The sequence below is a fragment of the Pelodiscus sinensis genome, chromosome 12 (assembly GCF_049634645.1).
Source record: "Pelodiscus sinensis isolate JC-2024 chromosome 12, ASM4963464v1, whole genome shotgun sequence".
NCBI lineage: Eukaryota > Metazoa > Chordata > Testudines > Trionychidae > Pelodiscus > Pelodiscus sinensis.
The window spans coordinates 21258977-21282349 of NC_134722.1; the positions used below are offsets into that span (position 1 = coordinate 21258977).

The 23373-nt window shown below is 41.4% G+C and overlaps 1 protein-coding gene across 2 annotated transcripts in view; it reads right to left on the reverse strand.

Moving 5' to 3' along the window:
• Window positions 1–48: 48 nt before the first annotated feature.
• The window catches only part of CHST8 (carbohydrate sulfotransferase 8), a 304948-nt gene continuing 281623 nt past the window's right edge, over window positions 49–23373 (reverse strand). For both annotated transcript variants that reach the window (XM_075940099.1, XM_075940100.1), the window contains 2 exons: window positions 6704–6741; window positions 49–2423 (listed from right to left, as the gene is read on the reverse strand). In XM_075940099.1, coding sequence (XP_075796214.1) covers window positions 1281–2423; window positions 6704–6741 — 1181 coding nt within the window. In that variant the 3' untranslated portion in view covers window positions 49–1280. The remainder of the gene's footprint in view (window positions 2424–6703; window positions 6742–23373) is intronic.

A 23373-nucleotide genomic window follows, 5' to 3' on the forward strand; every position in this document is an offset into this window, starting at 1 on the left:
CCTGTTATAATTAATTTTGATAATCACAGAAAGTAACTAGAAATCTATGTCCAGCATCAAATTTAGAAGGCTGCGTTGATGTATGGTTGCATACATTGAGGATTGCAAGGAACTGTAAAGCTGTTAATAAAACAGCACTTTTTTTTTCTTATGGTATTTTAAAGAGCTCTTCATAGCAATTAGGAAATCAATAGAATAGTGGATCCACCACAGGATTTCAGCTGCTTTCCCTACCTCTTCACCCACTCTTCTTGCCACCTTCCAGTGTAAACACAAATAAACACCATAATGGAAAATCATGTGCTTTATTTGGGAGCCTTCACGTGTATCGTTATCACATGGCAAAACCATAGTAAAATGATGATTTAAAGGAGGAAGTTAAAGAGCAAATGTAGACATCACTAATTGTAAATACTTTATGGCCTGTTACTTATTTCTTTCTGCAGTGGAAATGCTCTTTAACTGACATTTGCTAAACATACTGTAACATCTAGCAGATGCCACGTGAAGACATTAGCACTTTGTATTTCCTGTTTTTCATTGATGTGTTAGGCCTAATAGGAAAGGAATTGTTTTATTCATGGTACATTTTCCACAATGAAAAGTTATAAAATAGATACTATGTAACATGAATTCACTGCTTATTTGTAGAAAATATGAGTGTGGTGTGCGTCTCTAAAGTATCGGTGTACCAAGACCTGTATCTAGTATCAATGAGTAGTCCTGTGGCACCTTAGAGACTAACAAAAATATATAGTATCATGAGATTTCATGGGAACCCCCTCTTCATCAGATGAAAATAGTGGGTTTTGTCCTCCAAAATCTCATGATACTATATATTTTTGTTAGTCTCTAAGGGTGTGTCTAGACTACAGGGTTTCGTCGACAAAAGTCCACTTTTGTCGACAAAACTATATCTGCGTCTACACTACCGCTGAGTTCTGTCGACATAATGTCGACAGAACTCAGCAGTTTTGTTGACGGCTGTAAACCTCATTTTACAAGGAATAACGCCTTTTGTTGACAGAGTTCTGTTGACAGAAGGTGTTATTGCATCTAGGGTTGTGTCTAGACTACAGGGTTTTGTCGACAAAGCAAGCTGCTTTGTCGACAGAACTGAATGTAGTCTAGATGCTCTTTGTCGACAGAAGCTTTGTCGACATACCCTAAGGTGCCACAGAACTACTTGCTGTTTTTAAAGTTACAGGCTAACTACCCCTCTGAGACTTTGTGTCTATTATGTTATTCAGCTGATATGAAATATAAGTATCTTTTACTTTCTAATATAAATCTTCAAAAGGTTTTGAATAGTTAAACATCAAATAATCCATATAATAAAAATCATAACTGCGTTGTCTTTGTGAAGGAGACAGCTGTGCAAAATAGCTCTGTGTAATTTTAGTGGTTGTTCGTTCTTCATTGGAATGTCTATCTTTAAACCTAGGGAAAGTTAAATTTTTTGGTGCACCAATTAAATGCAGGAAAAAATTTGCATCTTCTTCCATGCTTTCAAATTTCCCTACAAAGTCATAGTCTATTAAACATGGGCTGCAAAGCCTGTTTACGTGATCCCAGTGAATGTCCATGCCCACTGGCCTATGTACATCTAGAAGATATTGAATGAACTCTTTAAATTTGACTCCAGAACCTGTCCTTAATGCTTCTTTGGAGGCATTGACACGATATCTTGAAATGATAGCTTTTCCAAATACAGGGTGGTAGTAATTGTTCGGATGCTCAAACTTGTCCCGAAACGCGGATACCAACTTTTCAAATGGTTCGCGAATGAAAAGCATCTTGGTGTAAGTATTGAGCCTGTGATAAATCCCTTTGCGATCAAACCCATCCAGCCTTTTTAAATAATTTCCATAATGTACTGTGTTGTGCTGTATATCTTTTGTAGAGGAAGCCAACCCATTGAGAACCATGAGCACACGTTTCCAGTTAGAACAACCAGCTTTTGGAACTTCACAGTATAGAATTCTGTATTTATCTTCTACAAATATTCTGGAAACATGATAAGGAGTGATTATCCTTCTGCTGTTACTCTTGTATTTGGAACAAGTGTCTCTCATTATTCTCTTCCTTTCTTTTTGGATCTGATAGAGACTTTTCCATTTGTTGTTGTTTCTGTCCTCAGACTTAAGCAAAGGCAGGTTGAGAGAAGAACTGTTCATAGCAATAAGTATAGGACTCTTCTTAATTATAAATCTCCTCCGTTTGTGGAGCCTGATAGGATTTATTTCTTTTGTTTGATGGTCTTTCATCACAAACATTATGTTCTGCTTTCTTTCTGTACTTTGAAGATTAGTAGGCGCATTCACAGGAGGGTATAAAGAATTTCTCTGGTTTCCCATTGCTAATTTATCTGCAGAATTTTTTCTTATTCTCACATCCTGATTGTTGCTAGAAGTGCAGTCCTGCTGGAAGAAAAGACCCAACAAATTACTAAATGAGAGGGTATTTATCACTATTGATAACTTGCACACTTTAATGACTGGTCTATTCATCGACTCTCAGTTCAGCTAATTGATAAAATGATGTGTATTGTAGTATGTCTGAGACTGCTTCTGCACTGGGATTTTCACTATCCTTCTCTTTCTGTTTTAACTTGTTTACATGGACATGAAAGCTAAAGCCCGATGGGTTTAGGTGCAGAGAACTTTGCTACAATAGCAGTAAAAGTTAAATTTCTGTGCATATACCTGACAGACAGCAATGATGGGGCATGAGGCAGCCTGCTAAAAATGACAGAATGGTCACTGGTTCTGTGGAGTGATCTGATCCTCTCCCCTTAGTCATAATATTCACATCATCTCGAACCCCACTAGCACAGGTCTGTCTACCCAGGCTGCAGTGCAGACATAGGGTGTGTCTAGACTACAGAGTTTTGTCGACAAAAGTGGACTTTTGTCGACAAAACTATACCTGCGCCTACACTACCGCTGAGTTCCGTCAACATAATGTCGACAGAACTCAGCAGTTTTGTTGACACTGGTAAACCTCATTTTACGAGGCATAACGCCTTTCGTCGACAGAGTAACATCGACATGATGTAACATCATTTAAAAAAAATATCCTATTAAAATCTCCAGAGTTGCTTTCAATAGTCTCTAGGAGATTGATGCTGATTCTGGGAGACTCCAGGCCAATCCTGGAGAGTTGGCTATCCTATTTCTTACCACGCTGACACACCTTATCTAAAATTCGGTCTGTATCTCTAGGGACGAAATTTACTCTTCTAGAAATGTTGCACCCTTTAGGTTCCACATCAGCATTATTTTGAAGGCTTAAGTAGTCCAAGAACCAGAACAGGCTACCAGCATGAGGCTCTAGCCCCTAAAAACAAGCCAACTGCCATAGAATATGTCTTCTGTTAAGGAAGATGGTATCTTATATACGTTCTTCCTTTTTAGAATATTGTGCCATTTATTGCAACTCAGTTCTTGTTGTCTTTAAAAATGTGCATATATACATTACAAGAGGAACACAAGCTAAATTATTAAGGTGAGCCTGAAAATGATGGTCCAGATGGGTTACAGTTCTGGAAATCAATAATTACTCAGCATACAATACCATTTATTATAGCTATTAATGAAGCCTTGAAACAATGTCACCTTTAAATGATTTCATACTGTAGGCATGTCAGGAAGAAGGAAAATCCTACACTTGGCTCAAATTAACTTCACTTGTTTGCTCATTGTTTGTTGGCATGTATTTCACAGCTTTCATTATGGCCCTAATCCCAAGTCCAATGTGAGTTTTTTCCATTGACTTTAATGAGTATTGGATTTGGCTATTTGGAGTGAAAAATGACAAAGCTGTTACAAAGCAAAGACAGTAGTCAAGAATAGATGGCAGCCAATGGAAGTTAGGCAGCTAGTATGCCCATCAGTGGAAAGTTCCACCTTTTATTGCCAATTTCATATAAACCTTTATATAGAGATCGAAAATAGCAGTGTATACAGGTCAAAATGATCTTAAGTTTAAAAGGGGGAAAGGTAGATTGCATCATACTGCCTTTGACTGTTTTGGATTTAATAAGTGTCTGAGAAGCTTCAACTGCTGAGTTCTTATTCTAGTTCTGCCTGTGACACTTGTTAACCATTTTCAGCAAGATGGGGCAAACTGTATGGATTAAGTTAATTAATATATTTACTTTATCACAGAAAAATCTAGGTCTTCCACTCTAAGATTTTGTTTAACTAGTTTATTATACTGTGATTTTTCCAAAGATGTTATAGCTCAAATGGAGGAAGAAATGGGAGAACAGGGATTATGCAGATATAGCTGTTGGTGAATACTTTAGCTAGTCTAAACTACTTTAATGTTTAGAGGTAAAGTGTGAAGTAAATCTCAAACTCTTCTATCTTTGCCTTTCAAATGCTCCTTCATGATGATTAAAGATAGTCACACTTAAAAAAATCAAAAGACAGAACTATGTAGCGCTTTAAAGACTAACAAGATGGTTTATTAGGTGACGAGCTTTCGTGGGCCAGACCCACTTCCTCAGATGAATATGTGGAAGAAAATTGGCAGAACCACAAGCTCATCACCTAATAAACCATCTTGTTAATCTTTAAAGTGCTATATAATTCTGTCTTTTGTTTCAGCTACACCAGACTAACACGGCTGCATCCCTATCACTAATAAAAAAATCAGTTTTAGATTTGAAACGTGTCTTCTCTTTGTTCTTTGTGCTGAAGCACTTTTGCAAATTTTCCTAGTGATGTCTAAAGTTCTTTCTGCTCAGCTGAGATAACTGGCAGAATCTGCAGTTTGGGCTTGATCCAATCCCCTTAAAGGCAAATGTCCACTTGACTTCAATGGGAGTTAGATTAGCCTCTCTATGGCCCAGTAGAAATCGTCACAGGGCTTTAGATGAGACTGTCAAAGGATAAGATCACTCAGTTACAAAAGGGAAGCTGCAGCTCAGCCTACCTCTCCCTGTAGAATCACTACTGATTCTCTGTATTTTGCCAAGTTCCTTCTTCAAAGGGGAATGGATTTTTCTTTTTCTCTTTTTTTCTGTAATAAGTTGAAAAAGTGATCAGCAAAAAGGCAAATTTGCAGGTGACTTACTAAATTTTGTGTTCGGAAATAAAGTGGAACTAATCAGTATTAAACAAATAATAAGTGGGCTGTGCATACTCATGGAACAGGTGGTTAGGTGGGACACAGTCTGGGTTGTCTCTTCACTTCTCTGTATACAGTACGTTGACTAAGACCCAAACAAGAGTAAAACTTTCTTTATAGGTGTTTCCTTTTGCTAATGTTCACAAAAAGTGACACTTTTTCCCCCTAGAATGACATGTGTTAAGTTTTTCCTCCTGCCATTATTATATTATCTTGTGATACAGGCTGACTTGGAAACCAACTCATTCTGGTGGTCCCTTCTACCATTGCCAGTTTTATCCTAAACTGATGTGACTATTAAAGTATTTGATTGTCCACCTATTGGGAGACTTACCCTGATTAAATGCAGTAAACATAGGTTTTGTTCATCTTGAATATGTAAATGACCAGCTGTCTTGTGTGATGTGGAAATCATATGAGGAAATCAGACTTATTCCATGGTTGGGTAGAATTTCACACTCCCTCCTACTCTCTCTCTCTCCCCCACATTGCTGCTGATGAATATAAAACTAGCATTTACACCATAATGTCATGATTTGAATGTCCTCTGTGGACAAAATTCCTATTCACTCCAATTCAAAAGTAAATTGAACCTGTAGAGATGGCTATGAACTGAGTCTCACTAAGGGTATATCTACACTACCACCCTAGTTCGAACTAGGGTGGTTAATGTAGTCATACGGAGTTGCAAATGAAGCCCGGGATTTGAATTTCCCGGGCTTCATTTGCATAAAGCCGGGCGGCGCCATTTTTAAATGTCTGCTAGTGCGGACTCCGTGCCGCGCGGCTACACGCGGCACGGACTAGGTAGTTCGGACTAGGCTTCCTAGTCTGAACTACCATTATTCCTTGTGAAACTCCTCGAGGAGTAACGGTAGTTCGGACTAGGAAGCCTAGTCCGAACTACCTAGTCCGTGCTGCGTGTAGCCGCGCGGCACGGAGTCCGCACTAGCGGACATTTAAAAATGGTGCCGCCCGGCTTTATGCAAATGAAGCCCGGGAAATTCAAATCCCGGGCTTCATTTGCAACTCCGTATGACTACATTAACCACCCTAGTTCGAAGTAGGGTGGTAGTGTAGACATACCCTAAGGTCCTCCTGGAATCTGGATAAACAGCTGGTAAATTCTAGCATTCTTTCAAGTACTTTGTAGTGCTCTCTTAAGCTTTAAAGAATAACTCGTATATAGGCACTGCTACTTTGAATGAACTAGTAGCCACTAGATGGCACAATTATACTAGTATTTTTCGTTCAAATCATCTGACACTCAGCTCATTCTTTTCATCAATAAAATTTCACATCAAATATGAATATTCAAATATTGCAAATATCTTTCAAGTTTACAGTATCTTTTAGCAATATGTAGTCTAGCAAATAATCATAAAACTAAATGTTCATGGCTTACCAAATTCATATTTTAATAAGAAAATTTCCACTCCGGGGAAAAGCTGGATACTTTTACCTCTAGACTAATGATTTACTTTGAAGTTTCTTCCCCTTGTCTCATATTCTGCATTGCAAATATGTCTTACTCTATAGTCTGAAATGTTTTTCCTGAAGAACTTACTTTTTTGGGTTGTTGGGGTCCAATGTTGTATTTTATTCCTAAAGAAAGAAAAGGAAAATTACAATAATAATTGGTAAAAATACATACTTATCTTGTACCACTGAGATCAACAAGAGTTAACTATGATGTGAGTAGGAGCAATGCCTATATTAAATAGACTCATTGGGCTCATCTAAATGATGCTAAAGTGTCAAAAGAGGATGCTTTTCCTCAGAAAATGAGGTTTATGCAGCTTTTCGAAAAAGGGGGGATTGCCGGAAAAAACCCGTGTCCAGACTACTCTCACTTTTGAAAGCTCCACTTTTGAAAGTGAGATCAGAAGATATGCACGTTCCCACGGAATTTGCATATCCTCTTTCGACACTTTACCGTGGCCTAGATGAGCCCTTATTGTTTTATATCAGTGTACAGACCATAGTAATAATACCTAGGTTTTGTATGACTCTTACCTCTGCAGATCTAAAATGCTTTATAGAATAGAAAAATATCATTTCCCCTCTGGGATAGTGGGGTAACTCAAACAGGGGTGAAATAACTTGCTCATGTTGACAGCCAGAGGGCCAGTGGCAAAACCAGGAATAGAACCCACATCTCCCTAGGCCCAGGTCAGTGCCATGTCCACTAAGCCAAAATGTCAGCTTGTAAATGCATTTATTTCAGTTGACAAAAACTTGCTCTTAAATGTGCCCACTTTGGATAGCGTGATAGATTTAAATGTACACCAGTCTGCAGTGTTGTCCTATAACCCCTCTCCCTGTGTGCTATGTATATATGAGCTAAGATTTGTAGAACATTTTGAACATACTATGAAAAGCACTTACCACTTTTACGAGTACTATGCCATACACTCTTAACTTTTCAAGAGAGATCCACTCAGAAATAAAAGATGTGATTACCTCTTAAGACTTAAACTAAGAGACTTTGCAATTGCTTATAGATTGTTGCATGAAGTTCTGTAGCTATGTTGGCCTCAGGATATTAGAAAGATGAGGTGGGGTGAGGTAATATCATTTACTGGACTGCCTCTTACTCTGCTTTGTGTGAGAGACAAGCTTTTGAGCTTATGCAGCGCTCTTCTTTAGCTCTAGAAAATGTACTCAGCATCCATACTTTGCATGCATTTTCTTGACCTGAAGAAGAGCTCGGTAGAAGCTCAAAAAGCTTGTGCCTGTCACTGACAGAAGTTGGCTCAATAAAAGATATTACCTCAAATATTTTATCTTATTTCACTTATACTTTATGACCACTATTGCAGTTAAGCAAACTTTAAAGTGTATGCTATTGAAAAACATCTTTTGTTTATGTGATCAACTAAGATTTTTGGTGGTGGTTTGCGTAGTGCGGCCACTTGTCACTGTCAGTGCTGCTTAAAAAGATTTCAGTTTAATTAATGGGGCTACATGACAAATCTGCAGCAATTGACAAGGACAATTGCAGGTCATCATACCAGTGTATAATACCTTTGTACTACAAATTGAACTACCACCCGAGAAGCCCAGTCTTATCAGATTAATTTTCATTACATTATTAAGGTGCTCATGAATATTGTGTGTTTAAATTTGTTCTATCAGTCCCCTGACTATACACTATTTACATTCATTAGTTTCTTGCAGCTATAGCACCTATTCCAACAAGCTGATCTTTGACTTATTTGTTCAAGAACTATGAACAGATATTAATGGTTGAACCTATTTCTGTGTTGCTATGGCTATATGAACCAGCAGTTTATTAGCAGGAGCTAACCTAGCACTAGGCAGGATGGGCAGGAGAGGATGCTGCGCTATGTGTTTGATTCTGCTCCATTGAAGTCAAAGAGACTTTTACAATTAACTTCAGTGGGAGCAAGATCAGGCTGGACTAGAGGTGCTTTTTTTAGAAATGAGATGCAAGTCTGAAGCCTCCTCTTATTCAGTTCTAGCAAAGTACTTGTTCAGCAGAAAGTGGTGAATCTAAGAATTTTCAAAACTAGTTCTAGGGCCTATGACTCAGCACTGTAGTTGACCTCTTATTGGTGGCTAAATTTGTTAATACAGTCAATATAATACAAGCATTTAATCCATTGTTTTGTAAAATGCTATGGAATAATGAGTATGAAAACTGCTATGCAAAGAGAGGTCTGGAATTCCAGTGCTCTAATCTGGTTGTATATATAATATGCTTTAACCCATAGGGACATCATGGCTGTCAGCAGGGACCCATGATCTCTGAATACGAAGACACAACTTTATACCACTTGAGCTAGACCTTTGTTAGTTGCTTGGGCACCACCCTGTAGTGAGCCCATAGATATTACCAACATATTTGCCTCTACACTGCTAATAGTTTCTCAGCTATATAGCTACAGCCTGTGGAATAGCTCCTAGGGCCATTCTCTCCAGAGACATGGCTACCTGTGTATCCCTTTTGATCTTTGCTGCAGCTATGCACTAGAGCAGGGGCCAGCAACCTTTTGCTCTCTGCCCAACTGGGTAATCTGCTGCTGGGACATGATGAGATATTTTGCTGATGTTGACCTTCACAGGTAGGGCCCCTGTCTGAGCTCCCAGGGGCTGCAATTCACTGTTCCTGGCCAGTGGGACCTGCGGGGAGCAGTGCAGGCTCCAGACTTCAGGAAGTTTCCCACAACTCCCACCGAATAGGAGCTGGGCGGGGATGTGCCTCTGGTTGGCAACATCAGCAAAATTTCTTGCAGCCTGCCCATGGATTACCTTGATGGACCAAGAGCCAAGGTTGCCAACCACTGCATTAGAGGATGATATAGCCGCTTACATTAATCAAAACATTACACTGGCTCTGCATTGACTCCCTTTGTGCCCTTTGGCAGGTTTGCGCCTCTGCCTTAATTTCACCAACTGTAGCGAATGGTTAATAGCTGTCTTCCTTAATTTTGAATGCCCAAGCAGAGGTAAGTAGGTAGCTCAGGATTAAAGTGCTGTAAATATTATTAAATCAGATTTTTTTTTACCCTCTCTCTAACCCTGATTCCCTAGGTGGAGGTGAGGAATATTTGGAGGGAATGAGCCCTAGCCTATTGTATTCTTCTTTTGAGTACTCCTGTAAAATGGATTTCCTGCTAGCATAGGTACCAGTTGAAACCTCCAGAAAGTCTGAATCTTCTTTTCCTTATCAGTTCAGAATGTTGTAATGAAATCCCTTTTTGTGGGGGCAGAAATTGTATATGCTGAGTACTGAAAAGTCAAATGTTTAATTAAAACAAATCCGTGGATTGGGTTAGGCAATTTGCTTGTTTTATACGGAGATATTTGGTTTCTCATGTGTAATTGCTGACATGCATTTGGTAATTTCCTTGTGTAATAGCATCATTACAAGCAGTAGTCTGTTCAGCATCACCAATGTTATACTTATACTGCCTTATACTTCAGCTCTGGGCTTCATTATTTTGTAATATCTGATATAGCTTGTTAAATGACTTCTCATCCTCTGTCGCAGATACCAGAGATTCACTTTGGCTGTCAATTCTGTCAACATGCAAGAATTTACACATTTAAATATTTATCTTTGCATGAACTAGCTATGCCTACCAATGTAATACAGAAGAGTGGTTTGGTAACCTACTTCCTTCCCCCCACCCCCTGAAATTATAAGATTTAACAACATCCAAGGCTAGTCTAACATTTGCAGTGATGTGGGTTGGATACTAGTTTGGGGGCAGCTCTGTGGGCCACACACCCGGAAATATAATTCCTGATTCTAAAATCAGATCAGTATTTAGGATTTATAATATAATTACATTTTCTTTCTGTATCTCCTCCCCGAAAGCCTTTAAGCCTGCCACAATCAAAAACAAGACTAGACAAGTGAAAACCAGTATTTACACAGATGCGGACACATTGGTTTAAATTTCATTTGCTAAGATTGTAATAAAAGACTAAACGGGGGGGAGGGAGGATGCGAGGGGGAATTTCAAACTAGCTCTGTGAAGCCCCTGGCATTGGCCATTGTTGGAAGATAGGATTCTGGACTAGATAAACCATTGGTCTGCCTCACTTTGGCTGTTCTGGTGTTCTTATGGCCATCAGCCATTGGTTTCAGTGGTAGCAGAGGCACCATTCTTGGGTGCTTTTGAAAATCCCATTCATAAAGTGTTATTACCTATTTAACTTTTCTGTATGAAGTAAGGATCATTCTGCTACTAAAAAGATGAAGGTATCATAAATGCTGTCTGAGCTATCTGTTTTTAAATTATGAAAGAAAAGGAATTAATGATGAGTAATTCACACTTTTGTTGCTAACTGCTTCAGAAGGTGACTTGGTTTTTAATAGGGTGGATATCTTGTACTTTCATACTGTACTTCAGTCATTACATCAAATAAAGGAATTCCATTAGTTGGAAGGAAGAATGTGCATCAGAATTAAGACTTCAATTATTGGTGCTAACACGTGGTCAGAATAACAGTGAAGAGTATATTTGGAATGGAAGATGTATGGTGAAGTTGGTTACTAGTTTCTTGAATGTTTCTTGTCACACATGACTTCTAAATTTTGTCTCCTCTCAGCTCTCTCTCTCTCACCAGCAGCAATCTGTCGTATCAGATTTAAACCTACACGGAGAAAACCATTCTTAGGTGGAATGAACTCAGCAAGTGGAAATACATTCCACACTTCTCAACGAATCACATCTAAGTTTAATGTTATGCCACACTGATGGTATTTTGGCGCTACTAGCTCCCAGATGGTAACCAAAAATGACAATGGAATGTACATTTGGGCCAGAGGTTGGACTCTTTAATCCATTGAACGTAACTGAAATTGGTGATGTTAAAAAATAACTAAAATGTGGTGCCAGATGCCACAACAAAGAATATCTTTGCAGCACATAGATAAGTAGGAATTCAGATAGAGTATCACTGCACTGTATGCACAACACTTCTGTTGGTTTTCTCATTTCTTCTGCAGGAACTTGGCCTTCAAAGACCCTGAAAATGATATCTCTGTTCTTGTTCCCTTTTTTTGATGCCCAGCCCCATTCAGTCTTTGCATCTAACTTTACCCTTTCCCTTCTTATGTGAAAGTTGAGTTTTTAATGGAATTTACAATACCCAGAGGACCTGCCCCCAGGTGCTGCACACCTCTGTCACGTGCCATAATGTGCACAGACAGATTTACCGGTCTGTAATTGCCAGGATTGCCTCTAGAGCCCTTTTTAAATATTGGTGTCACGTTGGCTACCTTCCAGTCATTAGGTACGGAAGCTGATTTAAAGGATAGGTTACAAACCACAGATAATAGTTCAGCAATTTCCCATTTGAGTTCTTTTAGAACCCTTGGATGAATGCCATCTGGTCCCAGAGATTTGTTAACATTAAGTTTTTCTATTTGTTCCAAAACCTCCTCTAATGACACTTGAATCTGGGACAGTTCCTCAGATTCATCACTCACAAAGGACGGTGCAGATTTGGAAATCTCCCTAACGTCCTCATCCGTGAAGACTGAAGTAAAGAAATCATTTAGTTTATCCGCAATGGCTTTATCGTCCTTGATTGTTCCTTTTCTATCTCGATCGTCTAGGGGACCCACAGGTTTTTTAGCAGGCTTCCTGCTTCTAATGTACTTAAACATTTTGCTATTTCTTTTTGAGTTTTTGGCTAGCTGTTCCTCAAAATCTTTTTTTGCTTTTCTTATTACATTTTTACACTTGATTTGACAGTGTTTATGTTCCTTTCTATTTATATCACTAGGATTGGACTTCTACTTCTTAAAAGATACCTTTTTGTCCCTCACTGCTTCTTTTATATGGTGGTTAAGCCACGGTGACTCTCTTTTAGGTCTCTTACCATGTTTTTTAATATGGGTTATACATTTAAGTTGGGCCTCTATTATGGTGTCTTTAAAAAGTTTCCATGCAGTTTGCAGGGATTTGGCTCTAGTCATTGTGCCTTTTAATTTCCGTTTAACTAACCTCATTTTTGTGTAATTCCCCTTTTTGAAATTAAATGCCAGAGTGCTGGACTGCTGAGGTGTTTTTCCCACCACAGGAATGTTAAATGTTGTTATATTATGGTCACTATTCCCAAGCGGTCCTGTAACGGTTATCTACTGGATCTTATCCTGCACTCCACTCAGGACTAAATCGAGAATTGCCTCTCCCCTTGTGGGTTCCTGTACCAGCTTCTCCAAGAAGCAGTCATTTAAGCCATTGAGAAATTTTATCTCCGCTTCTCTTCCTGAGGTGACATGTATCCAGTCAATATGGGGATAATTAAAGTCCCCCATTATTATAGAGTACTTTATTTTGGTAGCCTCTCTAATCTCCCTCAGCATTTCAATGTCAGTATCGCTATCCTGGTCAGGTGGTCGGTAATATATCCCTACTGCTAATTTCATATTGGAGCATGGAATAATATGATTCCATAGCGATTCTATTTAACATGTTGATTCATTTAATATTTTTATTTCATTGATTCTACATTATCTTTCACAGACAGTGCCACTCCGCCACCCACCCGGCCCGCTCTATCCTTTCGATATATTTTATATCCCGGTATGATTGTGGCCCACAGATTTTCCTCATTACACCAGGTTTTCAATGATGCCTATTATGTCAATATCCTTCTTTAATACGAGGTACTCTAGTTCACCCATCTTATTAGTCAGACTCCTAGCATTTGTGTAGAAGCACTTTAAAAATTTGCCACTGCTTATTTGTCTGCCCTTCCCTGATTCATTGGATTCCTTTATATGCGGTTGTTTGTTTGCTCTGGCCCATGGTGTGTCCTCTCCCCTCCTCTCTTTCTGACTACAGCTTAGAGAATCTCTATCAACGGATTCTCCTCTAAGAGAAGTCTCCATCCGATTTACGTGCCTCTCCGCACCAATCGGCTTTCCCCCCATCTCTTAGTTTAAAAACTGCTCTACGGCCTTTTTAATGTTTAGTGCCAGCAGTCTGGTTCCACCCTGGTTTAGGTGGAGCCCATCCTTCCTGTATAGGCTCCTCCTCTTCTAAAAGTGTCCCCAGTTCCTAATAAAGCCAAACCCCTCTGCCCTACACCATTGTCTCATCCACGCATTGAGACTCTTAAGCTCTGCCTGCCTACCCGGCCCTGCGCGTGGAACTGGAAGCATTTCCGAGAACACCACCATAGAGGTCCTGGATTTCAGTCTCTTTCCTAGTAACCTAAATTTGGCCTCCAGGACATCTCTCCTACCCTTCCCTACGTCTGTGGTACCTACTACATGTACCACGACCACCGGCTCCTCCCCAGCACTTCACATAAGTCTATCTAGATGCCTTGAGAGATCCGCAACCTTCGCACCAGGCAGTCAAGTGACCATAAGGTTCTCCCGGTCATCACAAACCCAACTATCTATGTTTCTAACAGTCGAATCACCCACTACTAACACATGCCTTTTCCTAACAACTGGCATTTCCTCCCCCTCAGAGGTATCCTCATTGTGAGAGGATACCGCAACATCCTCTGGAAGGAGGGTCCCAACTATGGGATGGTTTCCCTCTGTTCCCATTGAATTCTCTGTTCCCTTGAGACTTTCATCCTCTTTAAGAGCACTGGGGCTCTCAGACTGGAGGTGGGACAGTACTACAGTGTCCCGGAAAGTCTCATGAACATATCTCTCTACCTCCCTTAGCTCCTCCAGTTCAGGCACTCTGGCCTCCAAAGCCTGAACTTGGTCTCTGAGGGTCAGGAGCTCCTTGCAACGGGTGCACACATATGCCACCCGCCCACAGGGCAGGTAATCATACATGTTACACTTGACACAATAAACAGGATAGTCCCCACTCTGCTGCTGGGCTTCTGTCTCCATTTTTCTTATGAATAAGTTTAAGTATAAACTGGGCTTCTTATTAAATGTCTAGAATATCGATTATAAAAGTTACGTTTAATGAAGGTCAGAAGTCACTAGTGCCCTCTAACCTCCCTCTCCAAACTCCCTGTTAGCTGCTCCCTGGTCACTGACTCACAGGCTTATGAAGCTCTGCTAGCCCCTCCCCTTGACTGAGGCTCAGCCAATTAACAGAGGCTTCTAGATTTCAAACCTTTTTAGATGCTCCTTCAAACAAACAAACCAACCAACCAAACAGACAAACACAAGCTCAGCACACAGCAAATAACCCCCCCCCACACACACACACATAAACACACATTACAGACAGCCACTTACCACAAGGGTCCCATATTTACTCCTCTTTTACCTGGAGAACTCCCTCTCCAAACTCCCTGTTAGCTGCTCCTGTTCGTCTCAAGTGACCAAACGGTTCTCCCGGTCATCACAAGCTCCACTATACTGCCCCAGCCCTGCTCCTTTTGCCCAAGGCTCCCACCATATTGCCCATAGACCCAGTGATCCTGTCTGCCCTCCTGTAGCTAGCCCTTTAACCCAGCTGGGACTGGGCTTAAATAAAAGTTGATTTCACTTCTGTATATGTGCCTCTTAGTGTGCTTCCATGAACAATGTTTGTTTGCTTGTGTTTTAATGAAATCTCATTGCAAGGGGAGAGTATCAAAACTTATGCAATTACATATTTGCAGAAATAGATACTTCAGAAGATTTGTGAACATTTGTGCAAAGATGTGTATGTCACAGATGTCTTATTCAACTACTCCTGATTGTTTTTATAATAGCTTTAACCAATCAGGCAGTGGGAATGGTAACAAAAGTGACCAGTTACAGAACCAATAGCAAATTGTTAGTGAATTTTCCAAGCAGTAGTTTTGTGCGTAGCATTCAGGTTACAATTTATTTGCATAAAAATACTGGCAAATAAATTTGAAAAAAGTAACTCAGCTTGTGAATGATTTGTTGACAGAAAAAGAGGAGAAACTTTTTGACTAAGTTGTTTACTATCAATACATTGCCCAGCCTGGTCTGTACCTAGTAGCGCGCACAATTTTTATCATGTATCATGTTAAATTGCAAGCTCTTTCAAGTAGGAAACAATTAAATATTTGCAAAGTGCTGCTATGTCAGTAAGCCATCTGTCTCTGCCACTTGCCTCATTCTACTTTAGAAATAATAAATTGTACGTTTAAGAAAAAAGTCCATGTAAAAAGACTGAAAAGGTTTTTCTTATTCTGAGATCATGGCCTAAACAGTGGCATAAATTATATCTATAATGTCCTTCAGTAATTTCTTATCTCTAAATTGATGTCTTATTTGACAATAACAAACCTTTAATAGGCCCATCTCCACCATGACATAGTTCCCAGTTTTAACATGCAGAAAATTAATGAGATGAAGCAAGTAAGGTTTAATAAAATGGACTGCCAGCCAGAAACAAGTGAATCTGTACAATGAATCTTTTGAATTCTCAGAGAAGTTGTAAATAGTCCGTGACATTTTCTACAGATGAGAACTTTGAGTGAATGCTTTGGCTAAATAATAAAATGATAGCTCCCTCAAAGAAGAGTCAACTCAGATATCTTTTGGTGTCAAGACCCTGAGCATATTCTTTGCAGAGCGTCCTTAGGTGTTATATCCAACTGACACTGCAGTGACTTCTTAGTTTATTTTAGTTTAAAACTAATTGATTTAATGGCAATGACGTATTTATTTATATAATCTCTGTGAATGGTAGCTATTACAGGAAAACCTTGAGCTTCTTGATCTTTTAAGAACATCTCTCACTCTTCATGTGAAATGTAGTCAAAGGCAAACAGTCACTATACTGCCTTGTATCATATATAGCAGCCATGGCAAAACTGTGGCTTATGAGCTGCATACAGCTCTATTACAATTAAAGTGAGGCTTCCAGAGCATTCACCCATACCCCTCTCCATTCTCCACCTGTAAGACACGGTGCAGGGAGCTAGGGCCTTTTGGCCTATCGCGGGGTGGTGGGACTTAAGGGCTTCTGCTCTTGCATTGAGGGGTATCTAGATTAGCTTGGGGGGAGAGCGGGCGGGATCTGGGAAGAAGCCCTTCATACTGGTAGATGCTTGAACTTCTGAAGATTATTGTGCACAGCTTGGGGGGTCAGTAAGCTTGGCCACTCCTGATATATAGCACCTTCTTCTGTTTGGTGACAGAGTAATTATACACAAAAGCAAGAGTTACTCTGTAGATTGCAAGAGAAAGTGGCTTTATAAAATAACTCATTTGTAATATACCGTTTCCCCCAAAAAACTGCAGGATTGGAGGGTGAAAATAATTAATTTTACAGTTCATTGCTACAGTACTTACACAGTGATTTCCACCTCCCTCCCCCGCTTAGATCCCAAAGTGCTGCACAAATGTGGTTCATAGTTATTCCAGTTTTACAGGCAGCAGAGGTTATAAGCTAAACTTTCAAGTGTGGTCTGATTTTAGGTGGTCATATTCTTGATTACCTTAATATTTCAGTTGAGCACCCTTAATTGTTAGGTCACCAATTTAGGAACCCCAAATCTGTGGCCAGATTTTTTTGCTGAAAGCCTAAAATGAGGATCATGTAGAAGGTGAGTGTTAGAATCCAGATTATAAACCAGGTTGGGTGTCTTGACTCCTGCTCTGTTCTCAGTCTTCAAGAACACATTTGCCTGTCTGCTAATTTGGTGCAGCTAATTAATGAGTCTTGTATTTGGAGCACATTACAAACATTGTACTTCTCTTTAGAATCACAGAGTGAGTTATGTGCAATGGCATGCTACTCAAGCCCTTGGATTATGTGTCCATGATGTGTGTTAGACATTGGTGGCATCCAGGTGGAAACTGGAAACTCCTCTAGCAGTGGCAAGTCTGTCCCAGAAGCTGGCTCCCAATGAGATGGGACCCAGCTGGATTGGAGATACACTTTTCATGAAAGCGACAAGGAGTCTTGTAGCACCTTAGGGTACGTCTAGACTACAGGCTTTTGTTGATAGATATTGGTGACAAAGCTTCGGTTGACAAAGAATGTCTAGACTGCATCCAGTCCTGTCGACAAAGCAAGCCGCTTTGTCGACATGAGAGTGTAGACGCAAAGGACAGTGTTGACAGAACTCTGTCGACAAAAGGCGTTATTCCACATAGAATGAGGTTTACCGCCATAGACAAAGCTGTCGAGTTCTGTCGATGTTATGTCGACAGAACTCAGCAGTAGTGTAGACGCAGGTATAATTTTGTCGACAAAAGTGAACTTTTGTTGACAAAACCCTGTAGTCTATACACACCCTTATAGACTAGCAGATGTATCGGAGCATACGCTTTCGTGGGCAAAGACCCACTTCGTCAGATGCATGTTCTTGGGTCTTTGCCCATGAAAGCTTATGCTCCAATATATCTGTTTAGTCTATAAGGTGCTACAGGACTCCTTGTCGCTTTTGCAGATCCAGACTAACAGATCCCTCTGATACTTGACTTTTCAGTGAGCCTCTTCTAGGAGGAGCTGCAACTGGAATGTAAAGCTGCTATGTCCTGGAAGAAACCTGCAGTGGTTATGAGATGGGGGTGGGAGAGAAAGGAATGCAGAGAGTGTGGTAATCACCTGAGAAGATTGCTGCCTCTAGTGTGGCTGCTTCTGCCCGGTGACCCTGGAGATGTCTCATGCCCTGCAAAGACACTTTCACTTTCGTGGCAGTATTAATGTTTCTCTGCCTACAATTAGCTGCTCCTTCCTTGAACTTAACAGCTACCAGATCTCTATTAGATTAACCTCTGATAGCTCCTTCCTCAGTACCCTCCCCATTTTCCATATTCATGTCTCCATCCCTGCCCTTTGCTCCCACCCCTCATCTTTCTTTGGAGCTGCCTTGACCTCCAGTCTCAAACTCTTCAAGACCCAGTGTTTTCACAGTACAATGGAAATTGAACGCATTAATATTCCGGCACTCAGGATGTATCTATTTTATTAACTCCACTTTAGTTGGTCCACCTTAGTGTGATGCCAACTGAAGTTTTGTTATTTTCCTACTGTTCTTGGAGCTGCCAGTGCTGAAAACATCTTACACAAGAGACAAAATCTTAGTGGGATATGTCACGTTCTGCAGAGGGATGCCAATAACAAAATCGGCATGTCTCTAATAAGGAACACACTGGTTAAAAATCAGTTATAAAAAACAAATTCCTTTTCTTCCTTGTTACATAGAAAACACATATTAAAATCTATTTTAACTGTTTACTTTTCTTTTGGACAATCATAATAGACTAAGTCGGTTTCCTTTCTTGGCTGTTACGCCCTGTTATACAAGTGCAATTGGTTGGATGGCACACACTATATGGGAGTGATTGTTTTGTATTTTATTTATAAACAGTTGATTCCTCTGGAATATAATTCATGGGAACATTTTCATTTAAATTTGTAGAAGCTTTTTTCCTTAAACCTCAATTTTAAGCTTCATCTATTTATTCAGTTTATTACGTAGCTTTATTTTTGGGGTCCTCACTCTGAAACGTTGTGGATTGTTTTGGCATGCAATGCATGTTACTGCTGTCTCTGCATAAAAAGTAATAGCTAATCTTTTACATACTCACATTAAACACAAAGGGCCTGATTTTTTTACTTTACCCAGCTGACCTAAAGAGATTGGAAACCCAGCAGATCTGGTCAGCTGGGAATTTCCTCTGCAGACCTGGATAGCCTGAAGGAAAGGGGCATGAACTGGATATCTCTGGCTATTTCCAAATATCCAGCATAGCTTTTGGATGCAATAGATAGTCATGCATAATTTGCAGCAACATTGACCTAAGAAGTGGTCCCCCACTGAGCCGGAGGCGGAGGAACCCCTCCGGGAGCCATTTTGGGCCCAGCCTAGCCCCGCCCCCTCACCTGACCAGAAGTCAAAGGACGGGGCTAGGACTATAAGAAGGCTGCCAGGGAGCTCAGTCAGGGCGCAGCCTCTGAAGGAGATGGAGGCCTGTCCTGAGCTCCTGCCTCGGGAGAGTAGGACCGGGGCTAGGCCGCTCTCAGCGGCCTCCCCAGAGGCCAGCCAAGGCGTCCCTGCCAGGGCTATGGAGGCCGGGCCAAGCCAGCCAGCAGAACCTCCCAGGGTCCCAGAGGACTGGCCCGAGCCGGGGGACTGGCTGGAACCCCGATGGGTACTGGAACGCCGGGGCAGGACGAGCCCACGGGATGTTGCAGAGCTCCAACCCCTTGACCCCTGGATTGGGCCGCCCGGACCCTGATGGGACGACACCGGCCTCGACTCCCCGACAAACCTGCTGAAGAAACAGGTACCTGGGAAGGGGGAGACGAGAGCGTCCCAGGGGGTAGTCCGGGCGGAGAGCTGCCCACGGCCAGCAAGTTACGGGCCGGAGCCCTGCTGAGCTAGTCGCAGCTGCACTGCTGCCATCAGGGCCCCTGGGCCAGGGCGCAGTGAGGTGAGTGGGCCTGCACCCCCCTGCCATCCCATAACCGGGTGGCAGTCTCCCCCTCACCGCTGCTGCTACTGGTGCCATCCCGGGCCTGCTCCTGAAGGAGGAGCTTCTACGAACTGGGGTTTGGGTGCGGCCACGCCTGGCGTCAGGGCCTGGCCGCCATTTACCGTCCCGCCTGGAGTTAGGGCCTGGATTTGGCTGGTGGTATTTGTTGACCACCCTGCTCAAGAGCCCGGGCTTACCTGCAGTGCGTTTGGGACCGTCCGTGCATCGGGCGGGAACTCTTAAGGGGACAGGACTAGAACGGTTGCCCTGCCCCAAACTGTATGATACTAGACTGACAAGTGGTGGGCTTATTTCTCTGCGGCCTGGACCTGAAGCAAGGCCGGGCGCGTGAACAATTACCTCTTGGCCCGACCTGAAGGAAGGCCGGGAAGAGACTCGCCCGCCCAGACTAGTTGAAGGCGCGGTAACACAGGGAGGCAGGCACGTCTCTCCCTGTGCTGGAGGTGGAGGAGCCGCCTCCTGAAGGCCTACAGGCCTATCATAAACTGCCCCCGGAAGGGGGGGAAAGCTCAGGCTGTTGTGGACATTGCCGGAGGGCAGTGTCCTGAAAGGGATCCGGCCACCTGCCAGCAGTGCTAATTCCCCAACTCGATGGCAGGTGGTGCTGTGGCGAGCGGGAAGCCGCTACAACTCGGGAGTAGCAATGCCATGAATGTCTTGGGGGGGGGGGGGAGAATTAGTGTTTTCTCGAGAAGTTGATCAGTTTAACCAAGGAGTTGGCCTCCTGCGATAGCCCATTTGTTTTAAGGAAAGGGGAGGCAGCAGCATGTAACTAAAGCAAAGACAGAGAATAGTGACTGTTTCGGATAGTGACTGTTTGGGCAAGACACTAATCTAACTGCCTTGACCATCTGGAAAAATGTGAAAAATATCACCCTATCTCTTGAGCTTGTATAGTCTGAACTCAGAAGATATTTTTACTGGAAGGGCTTATTAAAATGCAAAGTATTAGTATTACATTCCAAAGAAAACAGTTTTCCAGTTAATGACCTCCTGTTTGACTAACAAACCAGCTTGGTGATGCATCCATACCGAGCTTACGCCAGGTGATTATTTGGAATCTAGAGAATGCAAACTGGTGCATGCAGGTCGTACCATGTATGCACAAAAATTGCAGTCACCCAATTATGTTTTAGGTTATACTGTCTCCACTACATCCATTTTTCTGACTGGTGTGCCACCATTACACTCCTCGTGAATTAGGCCTTATCAATAGCTAAAGAGCTTCCAAGAGCCTCCCTTCAAAAATATAGTTGGGTCTGAGGGATTGCTTTCCTTAAAAAAGCATATTAATGAGGGAGATGCACACTGATATGCTTGAGCTTCAAGATTCTGGGAAGAGTACTACTGAGTGTACCAAGGAGTTCCTGTCATGGACCTGAATCTCTTTGTGCTAGGCACTATTCATAAGTACAACAAACAGGTTCTCTGCCCAGGCCCAACTTTTGGGCAAGACAAGCCAGGTGGTTGCCTTGGGCCTCACAGCCCAGTGCATTCAGGGCCCCGCACTGCCCAGCTCCTGGCCCCACCCACCTGGCCGCTCATCCACTCCCCTGACTGGGTGCCATGCGGCTCAGCCAACCACAGCATGCTGTCTCGGGCCCTGCAAACTCTTTGGCTGGGTCTTCCCTGCCCTCAGAAGCTTGCTGTCAAAGTATAAGGGAAGAGACAACAGATGGATACACACAGACAGATGAGTGAACACAAAGAAGCAATGTGACCATATCGATCAGTTCAAGAGGTAGCTACCTCATCGCACTAACTTGCAACTGTCAAATTTTGTGTAGGCATCATGCCAAAAGAATGCTTTAAGAGAAGATCCAAAGGACAATGAGATGGTTTTGCGCAATTATTTCTTGGAGAGGAGTTTCTCTGTGTCATAGGAGGGTTGTGTCTTGGTTGTTCTCTAATGAATTTACGAATCTCAGTTCTCAAGACCCACACATCTCCCTTCTTCCCAGTGCATCTCACCAGTGGTCCTAAAAACTGGTTATCTCCTCTGAGTTATTTTTTTCTTGAGACTTTAATTATTTTTAGAAATGTTTCCAAACAGGCACTCATTTCCAATTCTTCCTTCCCAAACATAATTGTACGTTGCAAATGTCTCCCCTTTTACTGTGCTGGATGGAAAAAAAAACAAAATAAATACCAAATGAAACTCAAATGGCTTGCTGCAGAGGCATGTTATGAATATTTTTGGAAACGCTGTATTCATCCCTCTAGCTGCTATAGTGAAATTATCAAATTGATATAGTTTATTGCTGTTTCTGAAGATGAAATTTCCAGAGTCAGTGGAAACCTGGGAAATAATAAAGTTCCAATTTTTATTAAAAAACACAAACACACACACACACACACACACAACTTGTAGATAGATACTGTTCCTCCAAATGCTGATATTGAGAGCAAGTTTTTAAAATGTAAATCTCACACACACACATCTTTAATTTCCATTTTCTTAGTAGTTTTCCTGCATCACAGTCAATGCTACCAAAATAATTAAGAATCCATGACTGAAATATTTCCCCCATTCATTAAGATATGGTCATTTTCCATGTTGAAAGCAATTACATTAATAGTTAAGCAGAAGTTCAGACACTAAGGTATAATACAAGCGTGTGCCAATGATAATAAATAAGATACAAAATACTTTGGTCTGCCTTAATGTACTGCAGCTCTCATCTGCTGCTGGTTTCTTTCAGAGTAAGTTATTTAAATGTTTCCTATTTATCAACCGAATAGAGAAAGCTACTGAAGGGTATATATTCTGGGTTTTATTTTACTAATCTTCATGGAGAATTTTTTTGATTGCATTTGTGCTGTGAGAAGCTGGGGAAGAGTTTTTAAAAGACTGGTTAGCATTTACTTAACATGGAATAGTGAAACGTTAGCACTTGCTACTGTCATGCCAATTTACAGCCTGCAGAAGTAGGTGGTATTTTATTAGAAGGGATTTTAAACAAAGGCACCAAAGAAACTTTGAATAAATTGTAGTGGAGGGGGATGAGGTATTTCATGTTCAGAACATGTGCTTTAATAGTGCTAACCTTTTAGTACCTAAATAATTATTAAGAATGAGTGCTTTAAGGCCAGATTCACAATGGTGTAAATTGGTGTAACTCCATTGAAATTAATGGATTAATTTAAATCTGTTGAAAATCAGACTTTCCCAGTAAAATCACTCCATCTTGGAGGGCCTCTGCAAAGCCTACTGTTCAGCTGACACCTTGCATTTGCCTTGTAGGATGCAGGAATCTTAGGGTACGGCTAAACTCCTCTGGGTCCAGGGAACGTGTTTGCTCTTCCCCAAAAAAGAAGCGGAAGAGCAAATGTGCTCTTTTGGAAGACCCTGTATT